The sequence below is a fragment of the Vigna umbellata genome, chromosome 1 (assembly GCF_029865625.1).
Source record: "Vigna umbellata cultivar VRB3 chromosome 1, Vumbellata_1.0, whole genome shotgun sequence".
Lineage (NCBI taxonomy): Eukaryota > Viridiplantae > Streptophyta > Magnoliopsida > Fabales > Fabaceae > Vigna > Vigna umbellata.
Genome location: NC_142165.1, coordinates 10910419 through 10933033, shown reverse-complemented (window position 1 = coordinate 10933033; position 22615 = coordinate 10910419). Strand labels below are relative to the sequence as shown.

General features: G+C 32.3%; 1 protein-coding gene across 2 annotated transcripts; it reads right to left on the bottom strand.

Moving 5' to 3' along the window:
* Positions 1–190: 190 nt before the first annotated feature.
* TSL (Protein kinase superfamily protein) lies at positions 191–9204 on the bottom strand. Of its 2 annotated transcripts, XM_088094363.1 has the most exons (17): positions 8710–9204; positions 8346–8591; positions 7887–7976; positions 7464–7670; positions 6870–6920; positions 6551–6658; positions 5659–5703; positions 5012–5124; positions 4686–4752; positions 4080–4146; positions 2770–2864; positions 2518–2697; positions 1972–2182; positions 1560–1824; positions 1323–1377; positions 1030–1191; positions 191–569 (listed from the first exon to the last, which is right to left on the bottom strand). In XM_088094363.1, the coding sequence occupies exons 2-17, from the start codon at positions 8571–8573 to the stop codon at positions 474–476; spliced, it is 2040 nt and encodes a 679-aa protein (XP_087950489.1). In that variant the 5' UTR covers positions 8574–8591; positions 8710–9204; the 3' UTR covers positions 191–473. The 2 variants fall into 2 exon arrangements, with proteins under 2 accessions (XP_087950489.1, XP_087950490.1); XM_088094364.1 differs by lacking the exon at positions 6870–6920 and having other exon boundaries at positions 8710–9203.
* Between the last annotated feature and the right edge of the window lie 13411 nt (positions 9205–22615).

Sequence of the window (22615 nt, the reverse complement as noted above, 5' to 3'; positions counted from 1 at the left end):
TATGCTAACAATCCATCCATTTTTTTTTAAAGATTTTTGTCATCGCATCTAATCAAATCCTGAAAGAGATATAAGAATCTTCACGAACTATTACGCCCCCACATCCTTTTGTTTTATTTTAGTAAGAAAATAAAAAGGATTAAAGAAGCCACTAAAAAATGCATTACAATCCTATTTTTGGGAGCAAAAATGTCAAAAAATAACAAAAAGCTTTATCATTTTCTTGTATACTTCCTGACCCGTTTGAAGGTCAAAAACAAATACACATACCATTTGGTGACCCCATATCTTAAACCAAAAGATGATGTATGAAAACAAATACAACTTTCTTTCAGACCGGGGAAAACCCCTTCTCTGCCTCATTTGATAAGGTTACAAAATCTTTACAACGTATACAAAATTTAACAGAACCAGTAACTGACATTAGAAGATGAGATCCTTCGACTTTGGGGAGTCTGAATAATGAATGCCATTTACTTCTTTGAGAAAGTGAGATATGGGTCTTGAGCAATGGTTAACACATCTGGTCTCTCAGCCTGGTTATATGTTAGACACCTTCGGATAAAATCCTGACAGAAAAGATGTACATACAGCACAGACTATTGTCAGGTTTGACAGTATTGTAGATAGTAGGTACATGATACTATAATATTTCTACAGCAAACCGGATATAAGAAAGTGTATGCATTGAGGTCTTCAAAGGAAACCACAAACTTCCTAGTTCCTACACTTGCATGTGGGATATGTTTGAATCTTTGGTTATGTGAAAATGAACATAACACACATACAACCTTAGAAGAAGCATAGTCCATCACTGAATAATAGAACAAAAGGAAGGAAAATGCGCAAGCTATGAAGTTAAAACAGAAGTTTTGTTAAGAAGTATGATGATACAATTCTACTGCAATTTTTAATGCACCTAAGTGCATGGCATTCATTTTGAAAAATACCCTTAATAAAAAAAATTACGCAAGGCAAAAAGAGCCATCAACTATGTACAGAAATTATCAGTAAAAGGGTGCAACTCACCTTTGCCTCGTTAGAAATGGTAGGTTTAGAAGGAAAGTCAACCTTCCGAGCCTTAATAATTGTGTCCTCACGAAGTATTCTCTCTTGGGTTTGGTGATGCCCGAAAGGTCGTCGGCCAAAGAGCATTTGATAATACAAAATACCAGCAGACCAGACATCAACCTGTCTTCCATAACATGTCGGAAAATATATGAGCCAAATGATAAAAATATTTAACGTGATGATCAAAGGGTTGGTTGTTTGCATATAAAATAAGAATTATCTGTGTATTCACAACTTAGAAAGTCATTGACCTTTGATGATATAAGAGGTGTCTTGCTGAGCTCAAAGCATTCAGGAGGCAAATACCTACAAATTGAAAAAAGAAAAAGAGCGGATAAAGAGGTTTTACCAAAGTAAAATACTGGAATCTAAAGTAAACATAAAAAGGAGTGTCAAAGTTTAAGCCAGATTGAGGAGAGTAAAGCCTAAAACCTACAAATTTGAAATACTTCACATTTTGAATTCCAACGAAGATTGCCACCACTTACCAATATGTTCCAGCTCCCTGGGACGTAAGTTCCATACCTTGGGATCCAACATCATCCTCCACTATCTTACTAAGACCAAAATCAGTCACTTTGGCAACACCAAGTTCATCAAACAGAACATTTCCAGGCTTCAAATCATAATGGATAATTTTCTGTGTTCTTTTATTCATATAAATAAGACCTTGAAAAATCTGAACTATGATGACCTTAGCCTCCCTCTCAGATAATATAGGCGTTGCTTTAAGAACAGCATCAAGATCTTTCCCTGGAAGAATTAAGGAAAGTCAAGGGCAAAGGGTAGATTAAACAATAAATCAAACAAAGACAGCAAATTTATTCGGGTTCAAGCTCCAAAGAAATATTTGGAGCCTGTAAAATTAATAAAAATAATAAACTTCATAAAATAATATACCACTACAATACTCTAGAACAGTGCAGAACGTGTTCTGATCAATCTCAAAGATGTCCCATAAACGAACAATGTGACGATGTACAAGAGTCTTGTGAATATTATACTCCCGAATTGCATGTCGTATGTAGCTCTGCTTCTTCTCTTCACTCCATTGAGCATTTAAACCATGAAGTTTGCAAGCAACATATCTATGGTCCACCAAATCGAAAGCCTGCTGGAAATTTCTTACTTCAAATCACTGCAAAAAGGTATTTATTTACAACTGCCAAAGTAGGCCATGTAACTATCCAGACACTGGTCTTAGTTTTTGAAAGCCGTGTATAATATTTCCCAAATGAGTAGAATAGCAACACACTTTGTGAGTTAAAATTTATTGAAAAGTACAAAATCATTAGTGGAAATGTTAATGTCGATACAGAATGCGATATCTAATCATTTTGCCAATGATAAATAGTTTATAAAAGTGTGTTTAGAGAGTGTCTTGCTAGCATTTTTCCAGATAAAACAATATCAATATGATCAAATGATTATTATTTCTGATCTGACCTTGTACACCTCACTGAATCCTCCCTTCCCAAGAAGGTTAAGAAGAGCATAACGATGATTTAAAATCTGAAAGTTGTTAAACCGTGAACCATCTTCATCCCGTATGCGTTTCATCTCACGAATTAACCTCCCCTTCTCTATTTCATACCGATCCCTCTCTCGTAAAACAATCTCCTCTTCCTGAACATTTTCATGCTATTAGAAACATAAAGAAGAAAGAAAACAGTTGGACCAGCAGAAATAGCAACTTACTCTTTTAAGACTAGCTAATCGACACTTGTAAATTTCATCGTGAATTAGAATATCTTCTGGCAATCCAGCCTCTGCATCTGTCCCATCACCCTTATCTTCAACAGAGAAGGACAACAACAAAACACACTATTAACACAGGGAACAGAGTAATATAGTACAACATATAGTCGAGAGATTTGTGACTGTGTGACAGATACTTTTTATATCAAACTGTCCATTTGAATAACAGATAGGTACCCCAGCTGACAGCAGCCCAAGCAGGCAATTGGATAGTAGGCCCAAGCCCATTATTTGGAGAGTGTATGAGTGGATGAATAGGAGGGTGAGAGAATGATGAGCTGGCACGAGAGTGGGTATCATTGGGTATTGGAAGTTTATGGGCAGGGAACAATAGCTCTCGGTTGGAGCTAGGCTCTGTGGACAGAATCTGATTTTTGTATTTTCCTTTCGTTTGTGTTAGGAGTTGGATAGTTTATAAAAGAAGGAAGAAAAAGAAGGCCTAACTGCCTTAGCGGTGAGGCGGTGAGAAAAAAGGCGGGAAGTATAGGTATATAAGGAATAACACATTATACTGTGATTAGAGAGAGAAAAATCATATACTTTGTATAGACCGGTTTCAACACCTCGTGAAAGGGGTTAGGTCCTCGTCTTACACGGTTAGGATCCTATTCTCGGATTCCTAACAGTTTGTCATTCAATAATACTGGGGTTTATTCCTTTATGTGTGAATTGTTCTTTCTACTATAACTATTCTTTGGGTTTCCAACACCAGCACTCAGGCAATCCACCCTCAAAACCTTTCGATTAAGGGGCAAGAACCAATTACTTAAATATTCCACGGAGTATTCCATTCTACTTTGAGACTTAGGAACTCTATAATATTCAAGTTCCTACTATAGCACTGCCCCTAAGACACAGGCAACCCGCTTTACACCAATCACTTGGGGAACCCACCCTCAAAGGCTAGCTATCAAGGAGGTAAACAAAACACTTAAATACATCACCAGACATCCCATACTACTCAATGAGGGACTTAGGCACCCATAATACCCAAGTTCCTATCAACATCCTTAAGGAGCATATGGTTTATCATGATTTGTATAATATCTAGCGAAGTTATTGAAATTCAATATATACAAAGTACCTAACGTAGAGATTTAACAACATGCATGGAATGTTCATACCAATGGCTGGTATAAACTAAGAATGGGACGAGGAAGTCATAACAACTGTCCCAAATTTGGTCCCATCAAACTCTATCCCAATATTACAAGGATAGGTGCCGAAAGAGAAAATGAAACAGAATTTACCAGATTGCTTTTTCTTAAACAATTTGCGCTGTCGTTCTATTGCCTCCTTGGTTTCTACTAGTTGTTTCTGGGGAAAAAACAAAGAATAAGAAGGAGAAAGTATTCTTGGTATCACTAATGTAACTATCAACATAGGCAAGATTTAAATTGCAAAAGAAAAATAACAAATAGAAGTTGAGGTGAAATTAACAGTATACACCCAGTGTTATAGCCAAAAGATACTGAGAAGAAAAACACTTAACATTTCAAAACACTATCCTATAATTTTATTCACTAAAGTGAAGCAAAAGAGTTCAGGTTTTGTAGTATTTATAATCTAGGGTTTTCGAAAACTATGTAATTTCACTGCACAATTGAACATCAGTGGGTCTTCAGACAATGACAATATGAAACGTTCAATCAGAAACAATCAAATTGAAAGATATTGATCACAGACAAGTAGGAAAGAACCAGAATCCTAAAAAATGTGTTATAATGATTCCTAAATCAGCAAATCTCACAACAAATCCTAGTTGAATCTGATAAACTAATCACAATCAGTAACAATCTCCAGTACAAAAATTAAAAAGAAAAGTCATGAAGAAAGAGAAAGGAAATGGGACATACAAGCTGGGCATTCAGATCCTTTAAAGCTTGACCATCTTCCCAGGTTTCAGATATGACAGTTCCAGCTCTACAATTCATTATTTAACTAATAAGAAACTTAGTAAAAAAGATATAATATGAAATAAAATTTCCCAGTTTCATTTCTGTTGCCAGAATATGAATGCCTCTAGTTTTGGTTAAATATATGTATATGTATAAATTATTAACTTGTATTTTTAAATTTTCACAATAGCAACTACCCCACTGTAGCAGTTTTGGTGTCAGCAGCTCCACACTGTTATTCGGGATCGATAATTATGTAATTTCTTAAAATGCTCCATGCCTACCTGATTACACCAACATTTCCAAGTCTCAATGAGTCTTGTCGTACTTTTAGTCTTGCTTCTTGTCTTTCGGCTTTTGAAACGGATATCAGCAAGTCAGATATTACTTTCATCCTCTGCAAAATAGAAAGATCAAATGTGAATATGCTGCCTAATTGATGCATGATACAAAGAATGCTAATTAACTATTTTGTTGGGAAGGGGGCGGGGGAGGAGGTGATGGGGATTAACTCCAGGAAAGTGAGTAAACGTTAAGAAAGTAATCTTACTCATTGAGAAAATAATTGTTTAATATTCCAACACATGCATGATTTACTACACATGTGCACTTAATATCAACTCTTGATTTTCTCATCAATGATTCATATTACTTAATGCTTATTATCCTTGCTAAAGTAAATAGCTTTTAGAGAAGCCAGATCCTGGCATCGCCCCATTTATTGTGTATCAACAATGAGCTGTCCAAGATTTCTAGCTCACTTTTGCATAAAGAATTCAAGCAGACAAGATTTAGTGTCTGCACTCAGTTTCATGTACTGTAAAGACAGCCAGTGCTCATTATTCAAATAAAGGTACATAATTAGTGATGAAGTGTTTTGATAGACTCAAGAAGAAAGCTTTCATTGCAATCAAAGCTGAAAATATCACACCTTAGGCTTCATTTGTTGTTCATGATCAGTCATCTCCTTCATTTCCTGCATGTGCCAAAATCAAGCAATAACACTATAAGAACAGAAAATCAGCACATCAACTTCAATAATTCTCAATTCTCTTAAGATTAAAATATATTTTTGCAATTCAGTATATATTCCTTGTTATTTTGTTCGTAAAATTGGGAGTATTAGTCAATGGTATAAAAATCATGCATATTGCAAATAGAATCACACGATTTGGTCCTTTTCACTAGCATCTAGTATTTTTCAGACCACAACAGCCCCGGTTTAGATCTGTGTGGCCAAAATAGCAAAAGATAAGAAAATTGCAAACTGTGTACCTTCTTAAAAAACGTGTATATGAAAAAAACTGTCTCAGCTATTATGGTACTATTATAAAATGCAATTGAACAGAAGATTTAAGTGTGATTTGGTTTGGCTGTGAGATTGCAATAAAGAAGTTCAAATCTGCATGACCAAACAAAAAAATACACACTAATTTCAAGTCAAAACAACTATTTTTCAAAGAACAATAAATAAAGTAGAAAGATGCCATAATAGCAATTGCCCAGCTTTACCTTCTAGTGGAAATGTATCATGAATCAATTTTTTATACTCAAGTCTGGACTTTATCTTTGAATCTGAGATTTATGTAAGACATATGATTGATTTTGACAACAAATTAAGTGCCATATACGTATTGACATACTTAAATTTGGGAGGGAAACCTCGGCACAACAGTAAGCTTATTGGAGGCATTGTGTTTATAACCCCCTCCCCCCCCCCCCCCCCACCCCCAAAAAAAAAAACACACACACACAAGACTCGATACAATTAAAGATTTGTAAAACATTCTTCTGATTGTGATAAGCCTGTGGCATTCATATACCTTTTCTAGTTGCTGAGTAAGATTCTGATAATCGACTGCTTCTTGCTTTGATTTCCGCAGTTCCTCCTCCAAAGCAACAATTTTAGCTTGCAAAGATGCAACCTCGTCCTAATTTAAGATATCGATGAAATAAAATGAGAAAAAGTTTGAAAATTACAAGCTTATGCTACCTTAATAAAACAACAATGAAGAGTTAAAGCATCATCAATGTCATGGATATGGTGGAAGGAGGTAGAAATGAAAGAAGTCATACCAAACTTCTATTTGTTTTCATATAAAGCCACACATTTTACAAGTGGAATTAGGAAAAAAGTCATACCTCTAATGAAATACAATTATCACTATGAAACTGATCACTGGGTTTGCCACCCTGCAAATAAATATAAGCTCTATAGGGTACAACCAAGGAGTGAAAAATAACTTATTAACATGTAAATTAATTGCTTAAGCAATATGACATTCCTAAACTTATGAACCTTCCATTCGTAGGAATCAGAAAAGATTCCAATTTGCATAACAGGTAAGAAGACGCAACCAGACAACAATATCAAATAAGCATTGCAGATTACAGAAAACAGAGTGCTTTATAGGACATTACACTGATACTTGGTAACCATTGAAAAAAACAAGAAACAAAAAAGGGCACCCAAAACCAATGCAATCAAATTTCCTTTCAGCTACAGACTATAGATGATACAATCAATCCTTCCTGCAGTAATCCTTCAAGCCAAGAAGTTTAAACCTCAGAACTACATAATATCAATTAAAGAAGAGACGGGTGTGCAACTATGCTTCCAATCATGTATAGACAACAGATAGGATCATAATTAATAAGACCAGTTTAGATAAAACCAATAGGGACAATTTAAAAATTAGAATTAAAGAAACAAATATTTCATGGCAATGAGCATACTTTATGGTATACATTGTCGATCTGACCATTTGAAGTCAAAGCAGTTGGAGAAGAAATTAGTGTTTTGATCTGATCATTAACTCTGGAACCCCGGCCTCTACCCGAACCAGAACTCCCTCTTCCACGACCATGTTTCTTTCTATTCATTTCAATGTGCATTTTTGTCTCCACGGCATCCAAACTAGTTTGCCTTCCATCAGTAACAACCTAATATGTAAATTATTTTCTGTTGGATTAGAAATCACTAGATGACCAGTTTCTAAGACAAAATGTACACATTTTACACGTGGCTGTTAAAGTCATCAAAATACTAGATACCGAAGGTGATGAGAACAATATATTTATAAAGGATGCAATTTAAATAGCTGTATTTTCAACAACAGATGCAGTTATTGTATAAAATCAAAGATCATAAAAACCAACCTCAACGCTTTCAAAAACACTAGTGTTGCCATCTTCTTGAAGTTTTTGTCGCTTCGATGTGTTGGCTTGTATCAAGAATGCCCCACCATTCTGGAACAGAAATACAAAGATACCAATAATCTAATCATTGAAGTTATCATAGAAAAATGTTTCCTTACATCTACCAGTTATCCAGATTACTAAATCATCAACATAGAAATGGCGGCAACGAACACAAAACATACCGCCTACATACATTATATCCTAAACCATAGATAAATACTCAAGCAATAAACCACCAAAATAAACAAAAAGAAGCTACAAAAATTAACATTGAAAATCAAAAATTAACATTGAAAATCAAAAATTAACATTGAAAATCCCGAGCAACAAAAGAACAAAGCCAAAACCTAAAAGTAATAGTTCTCCCAAGTGCAGTCAAAGTACCAAACCCACGCACTGAATAAGGATTAAACTTACATCATCATCAGAATCACTTGAAGTGGATGCTTCAGCCGAATTTTCAACAGCTCGAACAAATTTCCCAGCCGAAGGAACAGACACAGAGGACCAACCTGGTTGCTGAGAAGAGGTTGAGGAACCCTTACCAACCATACGAGCTTCCAACTTTGCAATCTTTGTAGGCAGAGAATGATCGGATTGGTTTGAAGAGTTGGACGAGAAATGAATGAGCATGTCATCTGACATTGTTGCTGTAACTGCAAACTGATTGGCAACAGAAAAAAAAAACTTCTCACCTCAAGATAAACCAACAATAATGAAAATTCAACCGATTTAGGGGAAAATGTGGAAAAGGAAAATGGTGAATAGAACTAGGCCATACCCATTCGTGACTAAAGATGCCAATTTTCCACAGACCCACGTGAAAGAATTGGGGTTTATGAAAAGGAAAAACGGCAGAAACAGTTCAAGAAATAAGGTGATCAGAGAACTGAGACGCCGATGTGATTGAAAGAAAAAAAAATGAAACTTTGGGAAATTTTGAGTATATTCTGCCTTTTGGGTGCAGAACTCAGAGAATTAAGCGAAATAGAGAATCTAGGGTTTTGCTGTTTGGGAAAGTGGTGAAATAATCAAAAGATTAGGAGGGAAGAATGAATGAACACAGGGGAAGTGAAAGAAAAAGGCATGACTGCAAATAACAGGAGAGATAGTAGGGAGTAATTCAGTGACTTTAACCCAGAAACTTCACCATGCAATTGAGACACTATGAACCATTTGATTTTACATAAATGCTTCAGATTTTGCCATGTGTCCTAAGATACTTTTTACCTACAAATACTCTCATTTTATCACCTCCAAGTCAATCTCATGATCTTCTCGGAGAAATTCTACATTTTCAGTTGAGAAATGTAATAATTTAGTTGCTGTGTTTTAAAATCAAATGCAAATGTACATTGTCCCGCTGATTATTTTGTGGGTGTTCCAGGAGGATAGAAGTGCATTGACCGTTACTTATATTTGAAGGACATGTGGCAAGATCTGAAGCATGTATACAATCAGCTGTTCACAGTGCTTCAACTGCACGGTACATCAAAGACACTGAATCCACTCGGCCTAGAGTAATGTAATTTTTTTCCTTAATAATATTTTTTTCTAATATATAAAGGAAGAATTCAATTTTTTAATGTTTTTATATTTTTTAAAAAACTTAATGTATTATTTTTTGTTAGATCAACACTGAAATCCTTTAAAAAATTATGAGATAGTATAAGTTAATATAATTATCTATCTTTTTTAAGTGTTTATTATCAAATAAAAAAAATAAAATGAAAGAAAACAGAATGGATCAAATTAACTTTTAAAAAAAATATATAACAACCACATTCAATAAGAAATAAATAAAAGGTTTAAACCCTCCCTTGGTCCTCAAGTTTATATGAAAATCTCAGTTGGGTCCTCAAGTTTTTTTCTGTCTCAATTGGGTCATATTTTTTGTAAAAGTGAGCACATTTTGCCATAACCGTTAAGTGTTGTGAGACGGCGTTAAAATGGTGTGAGCTGGATTTTTTCATTTACTGACGTGACATTGTGCATTAAAATTGAAAGGCCACGTGGTGCCAGATCTTCTCCTCCCTCCCCCTCTGCGCATCTACTCGGCGCAATTTTCCAACCCTAATCGCGTATTGGAAAACCTTGAAAAAAGGTTTTGTAAGAAAGAAACAAAAAAATTCACTGAATTCCAAAAGCTGGAACCCTGATTCACGTAGTACATGTTTTGAACAGAATGGGTGCAATTACAAACAAACAGAGATGGAGAATTGTGAGAAAGGCAGGGAATTGTTCAGATGCTGCATTTCATCATTCCTGTGGGGGCAGCCATACCAATTCACAATCTCTTCTTTCACAACCAATCACTCTCATTTGGGCCCTTACCAGTACAAATTTAATCACCAATCTCTTCTTATTCTCTTACAAGGTCCCACTCAAGCAAATCGATTGAATCACAAATCAAACCCAACAAACCAAAACAGTTTTAACAAAACTAACTTACACCGAGTCTAAAGGCGCCGCTTAACGGAAGCTCTGTTTGTGCCGGTGTGGTTATTTTTGGGATTGGACAGTGCGGAACCGGCTTTAACGGCAAGATCGCAGAGGAGAGTGAGGGACAAGGGGGAATGAGAATGCGAGAGAGGGACGAGGAAGTAGATTCGGCCAGGAAGAAGATTCGACCCGCCAGGTTCATCACCATGATTGACGAAGGTCTTCGGAACGATTCCGATGCATGTGCACCGCCACCGCCATTATTCATCCATGCGACGGCTGTGTTGGTGGTTTTGGCGGAGGGAGAAGATGCGCACGCGCCCATTGCGCCGAGTAGATGCTGCTGTTTCGAGAAGATCTGGCACCACGTGGCCTTTCAATTTTAGTGCACAATGCCACGTCAGTAAATGAAAAAATCCAGCTCACACCATTTTAACGCCGTCTCACAACACTTAACGGTTATGGCAAAATGTGCTCACTTTTACAAAAAATATGACCCAATTGAGACAGAAAAAAACTTGAGGACCCAACTGAGATTTTCATATAAACTTGAGGACCAAGGGAGGGTTTAAACCTAAATAAAAATATATTAAATTATGTATTTAAATATAGAGACAAAAAAATATTAAACATTTTTTTTGTTTTTTGAATTGATTCTTTTATTGAGAGTTGTTGTGGGTTAAAAAAAGTATAGGACACGAGAATAATACAAGAGAAGTTAAAAGGGACGAGCACCAAAAAACTGTGTTTGAATGTAATGTGATATGGTATAGTGCTTCTTAAATCTAGTTAGGCATTATTGTGATGAATGATGGTGGTTTTCTCTTACCCATTTTGTTGTTATATGATAATGGTATTTTAAATTTAATTTTGTTAAGATTTTATAACAATAATAGTGAACATTAAGTGGAAATATTTAGGTATTAGATTGGAAGAAGGTCACGTTTTTAATTTGGATAAGATTCTTTTCTATATTGGTATTAAGACATTAAGATTTGTGGAAGTAACTTGGTTTAAAGAGGAAGATATTAAGATGTGTTGAATGGAAAATCAATATGTGAAAAAGAAAGTATAGTTAATAGAAGTATTTTTAATAACACATTTTTCTTTTGGGTATATTGGACGAGTTATATCTTTGGTAAAATATTGTTCGTTTTGAGTTAAGCCTTCACGAATTTGATTTTCGGTATCACTCCAAAAAGCCTCTTATTAATGGAGGCATCTTATGTGTATATAAACCCATGTTCATCTTTTCTTTTATTTGATGTTAGACTTTGTTTGTACTCAACAATATCTTTACATGTTGATGATAATAAATTCATTGTTGTTTCAAAGTTTTTGAGAAATGTTGAAGATATTGTGTTGGATATAGAAAATAAATTACACTACAAAAATATTTGTTTCTTGTTTCGCAGATAATAATATTATATATTTCGTAAATATTTTCCAAATTGAATATTGAAAATCTCCCCATTTTCCTGTCAAGGTCATTTAGATTAATTAAAGATATTGACATAATAACCAATTTTTATTCAATTTGTCTTAATTTAATCACTGATTAAACTAAACATGATGATATTTTAATATTTTAATTAACTAAGTTATATTCATAAAAGTTTTACTAAGTTGATTTCATTTAGTCATTAGTTGAACCAATAAGTTTATACATATTGAAATAATTTCAATACTTTAGTTTGTGTTATACAAAAGTCTTTATTTTATAACACTTACAAAAACAAATAACTATTCTTAAGTGCTATGACTAGAAAATTAATATAAAATAGATAAATAACAACTATGATAATCATAAATGTTTTCTTTTAAGTATATTTTAGGCATGAATATTTATTAATTTTACTGAATATCAAATTTTATCCAAGATTCTAGAAAGTGACTTGAATTTTCCAAAAGTTTAAAATTAGCAAATTTTTAAATAACCAAAAAAAAAAACTTTACCTAAGACCAACAATATATCAATAAAAATGTCTTGAAAGAAATAAAATTTAAAACTAAATCACCAACGTATCTAATTAGATAAATGTTAAAAATAACAGTATTTGCAACTACTAAGAAATCCTACAACTGTTTTTTATGCAATCTTATCTGCGTATATATCATATACACAAATAATTTAAATACTCTACCTACTACAAGTGAATAAGTCAGCAACCAAATATTAATTAAGTCTAAGAATTTCACTAGTTTTATCTTATTTTAGTGTATTTCCAATTTGGTATAAGTTATGAATATCTTTTATTACAAGTAAGTATTATAGACTTGTAGAATACAACACTTATAATCTTATTCGTACAATTTTTAAATGTTCAATCTAAAGTTACACAGCACAACTTTGTGTACGTCAAAACATTGAAGAGAAATCATTCCTTTCTTGGTAAGGGAAAATTCATAGGCAGAAATACATTGTTAATTACATACAATTTTTTTTTAAAAAAAAAAACTGATAAAATTTTCTCTAGTGGAATTTCATAGATAAATACAACTTGCACGAATGATCACCCACTCAAATTTCAATTCAACTTAGCAAGATCCAAACAATAAAACAACTATCAAATAAGCTTAAGTTTCATTATCGTTGGAATTAACATGAAAGCACCAAAAATGGTACCATACCAACTCAAGTTTTAAATGTGTTTCTACATGTCCAAATTATCACGTGATAAACTTTAAGTGCATCAAGTAATAACAATGAAGCTTTCGAAACTCAAATTATTTCAATAATGCATTTGTATATAAAATATAAGCATGCAAGCTCAAAATATAATATCAACTATAATCTCATTTGAAAATTATAATTAAACTAGTTTTTCCTATTTTTAAATTTTCTCAGCATTCTAAATAAAGACAAATATGAAACAATACACTACACAAACTTCTTTGTCATATTCAAAACTCAAATTCCTAACCATAAATTGCCAAAATAAGCTCAGCCTCATGAAATTCTATCTTCTCCCAAAAAAAAAAATACATGTAATTCTAGAAGAAGATATAAAAACTTTTCAAAAATTTACATTTACTAAAATAAAATCAATTTATATTATAATGTGTATAAATCTTACCTCATTTCACCCTATAAAATTCTTATATGAAATTGAGTTATGTTTAAGGTTTAACTTTTTAATACAATATTGAAATTATTAATTAGAATTTATCCTAATAAAATGTATTATCTTTTTAATCTATTATTTCAGTTGTTACTAAATAATTTATTATAATATTTAGTTTCATCTTCAAAATCAATATTTCTCAACATATATTAAATCTTACATCAAACTAGAAAAGAATAATGTTGGAATGTAAACATCACCTTCCAACACCATGCCTAAATGTATAAAATTCTTACACGTTCCCTTCTTCAACCCGCTTTCCTATTTCTTCTATAATTGATTTACCTTTCTTTATGCATTTTTACATTTTCTGTTTACGGTTAACTTCTTGTTTTGTTTATGAATTCTATGTAAACAATGTGCATAGTTTGTTCTGGCATACATTCATTCATCTGCTTGTGTCAGGTACCTGGAGTGCCTCTGATATACTCTTTTTCCACAACTTTTTGCTCTATTAATTACGCGAGTATTTGATCATTGCACACTGGAATTAATTAGATTCAATCATGTTAGTGTATATATTTTGATATATATTAGGCATATTTCTTGTCATAGTATTCTCAAGTATTTAAGGAAAGTTTGACGATGGCATGCATTAATTAGAAAAATGGTAAACTTTATGTCAAACTGCATGAGTTTGTAATACTTTTTAGAGTGATTTATGACTGAAGTTCATTATGTCAGTAACTCGAGTAAACCTTTTAGCAGTTTGTGATTTCAGTTAAATATTCTCATGTTTTTATGGTATTACTTTTAAAACATGCAGAAAAGGAGAATATGTAATGATGTTCTGAACATTATCAATTGTTCCGTGTTCATTAATGCATTGTCTGTACACAAAATGGATATAGACAACACAATCAGCAAGAGGTCAATTATATGTAAATATAGAAAAATTTGATTTCGAAAATTACCTTGCTACATTTTAAAAATGTTTATTTTATTTTTTTTCGCGCGTTTAAAGTTTACTTAATTCAAAGATTATTGGAGGTGAAAACATATATATAAGTTTGCTTAAATAAAAGTAAAACACGACCTTATTATACGAGCACAAATACATTTTGTTTACCTTATACCTAACTCTATCAAATTAAATAAAAGGGAAAAAAATAATTAATCTTAGAGCAATAATCATTAACCCAACCCTATGAAGAAACTACATCAAAAATATAAACATCAAGAAGAATCCCTCATCAAGATCATTAAGGATGCCAAAGTAATCTGTTGATTGTAAAAAAAAGGATGCCAAAGTAATCTGTTAATTGTAAAAAAAAGGATGCCAAAGTAAATAATGGCCACCAAATATCAACCTTTTCAAGATGTAGTTAACTTTAAAATAAAGCTTGAGCTTTTGAGTTGTTAAGTTCACATTCTTTTATGAATTTTTACTGTTGGATTCTCTATTTAAAATGCATTGATTTTAATATATTTTTTAACATGATAGTTAATTTATTTTAAAAACATAGTATAACAATAATACTAAAAATTCGGCGAAGAATATAAATTATGCACTTAATATAATCTAACAAAATTAAGCTAAGGTGATGTTTTGAAATGATCATAATTAATTGAAATAATTTTAGGAGAAAATCCTATAAATATTAAAACTTGTTTTTTATGAAAAATAATCATATTTCCTGCTTATATTCCATCTAAGCAAGAAAAACAGTTTTGTTTAAGGTTATTGATTGTGAAAATCAACTAGATGAATTAATTGTTGGGAATTTTTAGGAGTTTTTTGGAAATATGAGAGATATAAGAAATATATTGTATGAAAAAACTTATTATTTTATTTTATTCATATAATATATATTTATATATATTATATAACAAAATATCAAATATCAAATATTTAAAATATTTTAATATTTATTTCCTAAATTTAAATAATAATTAATTTCTAAAATTGAAAGATTGTTAAAAAAGAAAAATTTCCTAAAAATTAATTTAAATAAAAATTATTAAATATTTGTAGTATTTTTTTATTTAAATTTTAAATTTTCAAATTTGAACCTCCTTGCTTGATTTTCTCCTTTTTTTTTTTTACTTGTTACTTTTTTTTTTCATGGAGAAAAAAATCTTCATTCAATTTGACATTCTTATTTATTGCTCTATTCATGATAATCACATTGAACATAAGATAAATGCTAGATTATAGGTATTGTGACATCCAATTTTTCACTTACTAAATTCTATAATTAACACCAAATTATATAATTTAAAATTAATAAAACTTTGTTTTCATTTTATTGAAGATGTCATTCACAAACATACTTTATTGAAAAAGAAAAACATAAAACATTGTCTGAAACCATCTCCTAAGCAAAATATACATCACACAAACACATGTGTTGTTATCAACGCAAAGATCTTGGTAAACAAGTTTTCAACTGCAACTTATGCATGTAGTTTATCAGTCATTCGTTCACCACTAGAACTATAACTCTTCATTGCTCGAACTATAACTCTTCATTGCTCACTAAGAGTCTCACTAACGAAGTTCTCCCTACTGCTCTCTCTAATAGAAACTTACGGGCAAAGTTTTCCGACTATATAACCACGCAGAGTTTACCAAAAACCCAAAACTTCACATTTTGCTGAGACACATACGCAGAAACATATCATCATCCCTTGCCCACTCATAGTTTCTCACACAACATCAATACACCACCAAAACTCGTTCACAAAGAAGACACAAAAAAAAAGTTTAAACAAGGGGAAAAAATAATGTAAGTCCCCCCTACCTCTTACTCTCAACTTCTTCATTCCTTAACTTGTCACTGTTTATATTAAAACTCTTTCCTTAAATATTGTTCACTCATATATTTACAAACCTATTATTTCTAAGGAAAATACTATGTTTTATTATTACTATTATCTGACTAATATATAATCATATCTAACAATATCTCAATACATATTTTAACTTGTAATAATATAACAATATCTAAGAATATCAACTAATATTTAACAATATCTAGTAATATTTTTTTCTAACTGAATAATCATTCAACAAATCTTATTTTTTAGAAAACCTTTTAAAATAAAATAAAATCTTTAAATTATAATTAACAAGCCGTTTTATCTTTTTCTTAAAATATTTAACCGTTTGCTTGGACTGATCAGTGTGAGTCTAGCTTTCAAGAGCTAAAGTAGAGGTTGACGTGCTCTAGTGTTGGTGATCCTTGACACAAGTAAATCTTTTGAAGTTTTCTATGATGCTTCTTATCAGGGACTAGGTTGTGTGTTGATACAAGATAAGAAGGTAGTTGCTCATGCTTCAAGGCAACTTAAAGTATGTGAGAAGAATTACCCTATTCATGACTTGGAGTTGACAACAATTGTTTTTTTCTTAAAGATTTAGAGGCATTATCTGTATGGTGTCAGTTTCAAGTGTTCAGTGATCACAAAAGCTTAAAGTATTTGTTTGATCAAAAGGAACTGAACATGAGGCAGAGAAGACTAATGGAATTTATGAAAGATTATGAGTTTGATCTTCTTTACCATATGGGGAATGCCAATGTTGTAGCGGATGCACTTAATAGGAAGATTGTTTATGTATCTGCATTGATGGTTAAAGAATTGGAGCTGGTTGAGAGATTAAGGGATATGAGATTGCAAATGGAGTTAAAGTTTGATTATATCAGGTGTAACAATGTTGTAGTATCAAGTGATTTGCTGAGTCGTATCAGAGATAAATAATTATCAGATGTTGAGTCGTAGAGGTCAGTGGGTTTGATGGGTACAGAGCAGGGCAGAGAGTTTGCTTTTGGGGATGACGACATTTTGAGGTTTATAGGTAGAGTATATGTTCTTGATGATGTTGAGTTGAAGAGATTAATCCTTGAAGAAGGTCATCAAAGTCGTTTTAGCATGTATTCTAGCATGACTAAAATGTATCAGGATCTCAATGAGTCATTTTGGTGATCTGGGATGAAGATAGAGGTAACACAATTTGTTTCTTCTTGTTTGACCTATCAAAGGGCTAAAGTGAAGTATCAAAGACCTAGTGGTTTGTTGTAGTAGCTGAAGGTCCTTGAGTGGAAATGGGATAACATAACTATGAATTTTGTTACCCATTTACCACTAACAGTTAGAGTTCATGATGGCATTTGGGTGGTAGTAGATAGGATAACTAACAATGCTCATTTATTAGAAATGAATCTGAGGATGTCTATGGTGAAACTTGCACGATTATATATCAGAAAGATGGTGAGGTTGCATGGGGTACTTTGGAACATAGTGTCAGATAGACATTCGTGGTTTACATCCAAGTTTTGGCGGTCTCTATATAGTAAGCTGGGCAGCAGGTTACAGATGAGTTCTAAATATCATCCCTAGACAGATGATTAATCGAACAGGACGATTCAGTCACTAAAGGATTTGTTGAGGACGTGTGTAATGGATCATTTGAGAGTCTAGGATGAGGTGTTATCGTTGGTGGAGTTCACCTACAACAACGATTTTCAGTCTAGTATTAGTATGATACCGTTTGAAGCAATGTATGATAAACGATGTCAGATGCCTCTGTGTTGGTTTCATAAGGGAGAGTTAGTGTTGTTGGACCTGAGTTGATTCAGCAGACCACCGAGAAGGTGAAGATCATACAGGAGAGGAGGAAGGCGTCTCATGGTAGGCAAAATTCTTATGCTAATCATAGGCGGAGACCCTTGGGGTTTACAGTTGGGGATCATGTTTTATTTAGAGTGACTCCTACTACTAGTGTAGGCAGAGTCATTCGTTATAGGAAGTTGTCTCCTAGATTCATTAGTCCTTATCAACTTTTAAGACGAGTAGATTCAATGTCTTATGAGATAGTCATGCCTCCTTAACTAGCAAATCTTCATCCAGTGTTTCACGTTTCACAACTTAGAAAGTATGTGTCTGACCCCTCTCATGTGCTTGAAGTGGAGGATGTGAAGAAATGACATCTAAGTGAAAGTTCAATCTGTTGGGATTGTGAAGAGTCAAACGAAACAACTTAGAGGAAAAATCATCAGTTTAGTCAAAGTTGTCTGGGATAGAAGGACATGTGACTCTACATAAGAGTTAGAGGGTCTTATCCTCATCTGTTTTTTTGTAAGTCTGATTTTCGAGGTCAAATTTTGTTGTTGTTAGGAAGAATGTACGAACCTAGTAAATAAAGTAGTAGAGTATATAGGTGTGTTAAAATAATGAGACCGAATATTTTATTTTAAAATAAGTCGATAATATAAATAGAATTTCTTAAACTTGTCTCATTACCTAAAACATAGTTTATCTCTCTAAAACATTACTTTCTTAATCTCTCTACCATCTTTGTAAGATTCCTGATTCCTCATTCATCTATTTGACAATTAAAAGGTGTTTAGGTGATCCTTGCGACAAGGACTACCTACTAAACTGATCAATTCACTTTTTAGAACAAGTAAGTTTTTACTCTTTTTGGTGATATTTTTCAGTTCATGATCATGCAAAGGGAATATGTTTGCATGTGTTGAGAACTTCTATTCTTCAATTCTTGTCCAATTGAGGTTCTAAGGTTTGTCTTCAAACACCAATCAATGATTTATAGGTTTTTCTAGAAGTTCATTGCAGTGGAAGCAACAGTTGAGGGTTCTTAGAACTATAGGAGTTTTCTAAGGTAAGGAAAGCTAAAACTTTTGTTTTAGTTTGTGATTATGTTAGAAGAATTTGTATCTCTATGTATTGTAGTTAAACTTTAAGAAATGTCTATGTTTGGTTATATGAAGACTTTATGAAATTGAGAATTTGATCATGCTTTGTGGATAAGTTGGAATTGTATGTTTGTGATGTGTAAAATTGTATTGAATTATGTGTAATGAAGTTATTCAAATGTTTGGAACTGAATGCAAGGTGAACTGTTTATAGAAGGGTCTTTTTGTTTCGGTTTTAAGGTCAAAATATGGGTTTTAATGGGTGAATTTCATAAGTGAGTGTTGGAATGATGAAGTAACTGGTTGAGTGATGTTTTGAGGTCATTTTAAATTTGTAAGCATTGTTAAATTTAAAGAAATCTGGTATGAAATATGTAAGGGTATTATTGTTGAATTTAGAGGTATATTTAGAGTAAAAGTGAGGTTTTGACTAATGAGAATTTGAGGTAGGCAGTGTGGACTATGTTTGACTGTTTGAGAGTGTATTAGGAGACTTATTAGGACTTGTCTAAGCTGTCAAATGAGAAAATTTTAGTGTAAAATGGTTAGTGTTGCTTATAGGATGAGTCCTTAGGGGGTTTTGGCTAAATTGGAGGTTTTGCATGTTGAGATTTTGAATTTTTGGTTCTGTGTATAAATGGGCATTTTAGAGGGTGTTGGTAGGTCATTTGTGACTTGTTGGAGTCAGTGGATTGTTTAAAAATGAGCTATAACTTGTGAAATTCTCTTTGGGTCTCTGAAATGAGGTTTTGGTTAATTTTATATTGGAATCTTGTGATCAATTAGTTTAAAACGAGTTTAGGTTGATTTAAATATATTTGTCTAGGTCCATTTGAGTTTAGAATACAATCTAGGAGTGTTAGAATTTGTGAAAGATACATGTAATAGGTCATGAGTAGTTGAGGGGTGCAAATTCTACCATTTTGGTGTTGCAGAATTATGCAGTCTAGCTGAGCGAGTGTGTTCTAACTAAGCGAGCAAAACACTTTTCGCTGAGCGAGTGTAGTCGTTGAGCGAGAAAAATCCACTATTTTTGTTTTTGCACAACGAGTTATGGTGGTTGAGCGAGTGGGCTGGTAGACGCTTTTAGCTGAGTAAGCAAATTTGGTGGCTGAGCGAAAATATTAGAGTTTCAGTTGAGTTTTTCTATATATTCTTAAAGTGTGTTCAATGTATGTGAGGGTTTGAATAAATGGTTTATACTACTCTTTATGGAGTATGAATTTCCTTATAAAATGAATTAGAAATGAGATTATATATATGATTATGTTTATGATTATGCGGAAAATATGAATTGAAATACATGATGTTTGATTATTGAGGTTATATATGTATTGGAAGTATGGTTGATGGACATCATTCCATGATTCGTGGAGAGGTTACATGGTGGTCCCTTGTATTGTTTTTGTATGAATGTATGAAGCTTTGAACGAGTGGTCTATTCTGACACTCTAATGATAATTCATTCTTAGTGAGAGAGGGGTGAGTCATGTGGTGAGAGTAGCGAGAGGTTTTTGTCTATAGACTTTGATCATAACCCTAGGAAACTGAAATGAACTAACCTTGTATGGTAACTTGGTTTCAGCCAGTTGTATTACCATTACAAGTACACAGACTACCAATAGTTTGACATTCATACCTAATCCGGATGAGTCTTATCTAGGTTATGGCATTATAAGATGAAAGGATTGTTATGGTCTATTTTTGAACTAATGTTTGAATTTGTAATATAATATATATAAATTGTCTTGTTTATTTAGCTTATCCTTTTTTTTTGTGCTTTGTTGCATGTTCTTGTACTACTTTCTTGGCTACGATCATCTGATAGGTGTGAACAGAGGGCGATGAGATGTCCGTGGAGTAGGTTATAGTGGAAGGACCCACAGACGCTTAGTTCCTTAGTTTGTTTGGTTGTATATAGTTTTGGTTTAGACTTTGGGTTGTATATAAAGTTTATATTATGGTTATCATGATGACTGTAGTTAATTTTATATTTCTTGTCTGTCGACTGTTCTTGCTTTATTGATTTTTGTGATGACTCTATTATAGTATTTATATTATATTTGAGATGTTACAAATATCACACACACACACACGCACACACACATATAACTATTTAGTATATTTTGTAAGAAATGTTTGTTAATACTTTAACTACTCTATAGATACGGAGTAAGACATCCAAGACTTGAGACTTGTATTGAGTTAAATGTGTAATAAACTTTCATCAAGTTTCTTATCCTATTATGTCTTAGTTTATATGATTTAAGTCATAAGTGAAATTAAAGACGCGTTTATAGGTTTCACTATGTCTTAGTTTATATGATTTAAGTGATAAGTGAAACTAAAGACCCATCTATAGGTTTCAATATTTAATATTAGACACAAATGTAAGTATACAAGAAAATAAATAAATTCACTAAAATATGATATACTTCTCCTTGAGCGAAAATAATTCACTTATATGAGTGTATGAAACACTTATTTGAGTGACTTTGATAATATCTTCGCTTTAGTACATGTATACTTCCACTAAATAAGAGTATGAAACAAAACATTCATTAGAATGATTGCAATGATACTTTTATTTAACAACTTACATTGAGTTTTATGTTCGATGACAAATAATTCTATAAATAATATCTCTCTTACAATTCAAACAACATTCTCATCAACATACAACAATAAATTTATCCTAATTTTAAGATTTGTGGAAAAGAAGACTGCTTATACAGGTAATAAAGACTTTATGTAATATTATTAGAGTTTATTAGACTCAACATGTAAATGAAAAATATTAGATACATACATCATTGATAAACTTCAAACTCTACATATACTAAAAAACCCCACAACTTTGAGACACAGTAGAAGCCACTTAATTCTATTTAGGTAAATTGAGAACATAAAATAGTATATGCATATCCAACATAAATTATTCAAATTCTATATATAATGGAAAGGACATTAAAGTTGAACTTTAAACTTTAATTCAACATGAAATACTATTAGACTTTAGAATGAACTTATCACTAAAACATTAAATGCAGATGTTGGTGATAAACTTCAAACTTTATGTATAATAGAAAAAACCCAAAACTTTTATTTAACACATGAACATAAATTTTATATGTAACTAAGTAAAATAAGACATGCATTTAGAAGTTATTTAGTTTTATGTAGATAAATTGAGAACCTTAAATGCATTTGAAATATGTACATACAACAAAAGTTATTCAAATTCTATATATAATCAGAACCACATGAAAGTTATTCCTAATCCATAAACTTTGAATTCAAAATTACATACAACAAATGATTATGCCACTTATGTCTTAAAAAAATAACAAAACTTTATTTTAAATTCATTAATTATCACTAGTTAATATGATTTTTCTCATCTAAAACCTTACTTTCTTGATAACTACCAAGGTGAAAAAAAATGTCCAACACCTGTAATTCT

Coding starts and splice junctions, on each gene's coding strand:
- TSL (XM_088094363.1), bottom strand. CDS start 8,573: ATGTCAGATGACATGCTCATTCATTTCTCGTCCAACTCTTCAAACCAA. Junction 6,921..7,463: donor TCGACAATGTATACCATAAA/GTATGCTCATTG, acceptor ATTTATTTGCAG/GGTGGCAAACCCAGTGATCA. Junction 570..1,029: donor CCATTTCTAACGAGGCAAAG/GTGAGTTGCACC, acceptor CTTTTCTGTCAG/GATTTTATCCGAAGGTGTCT.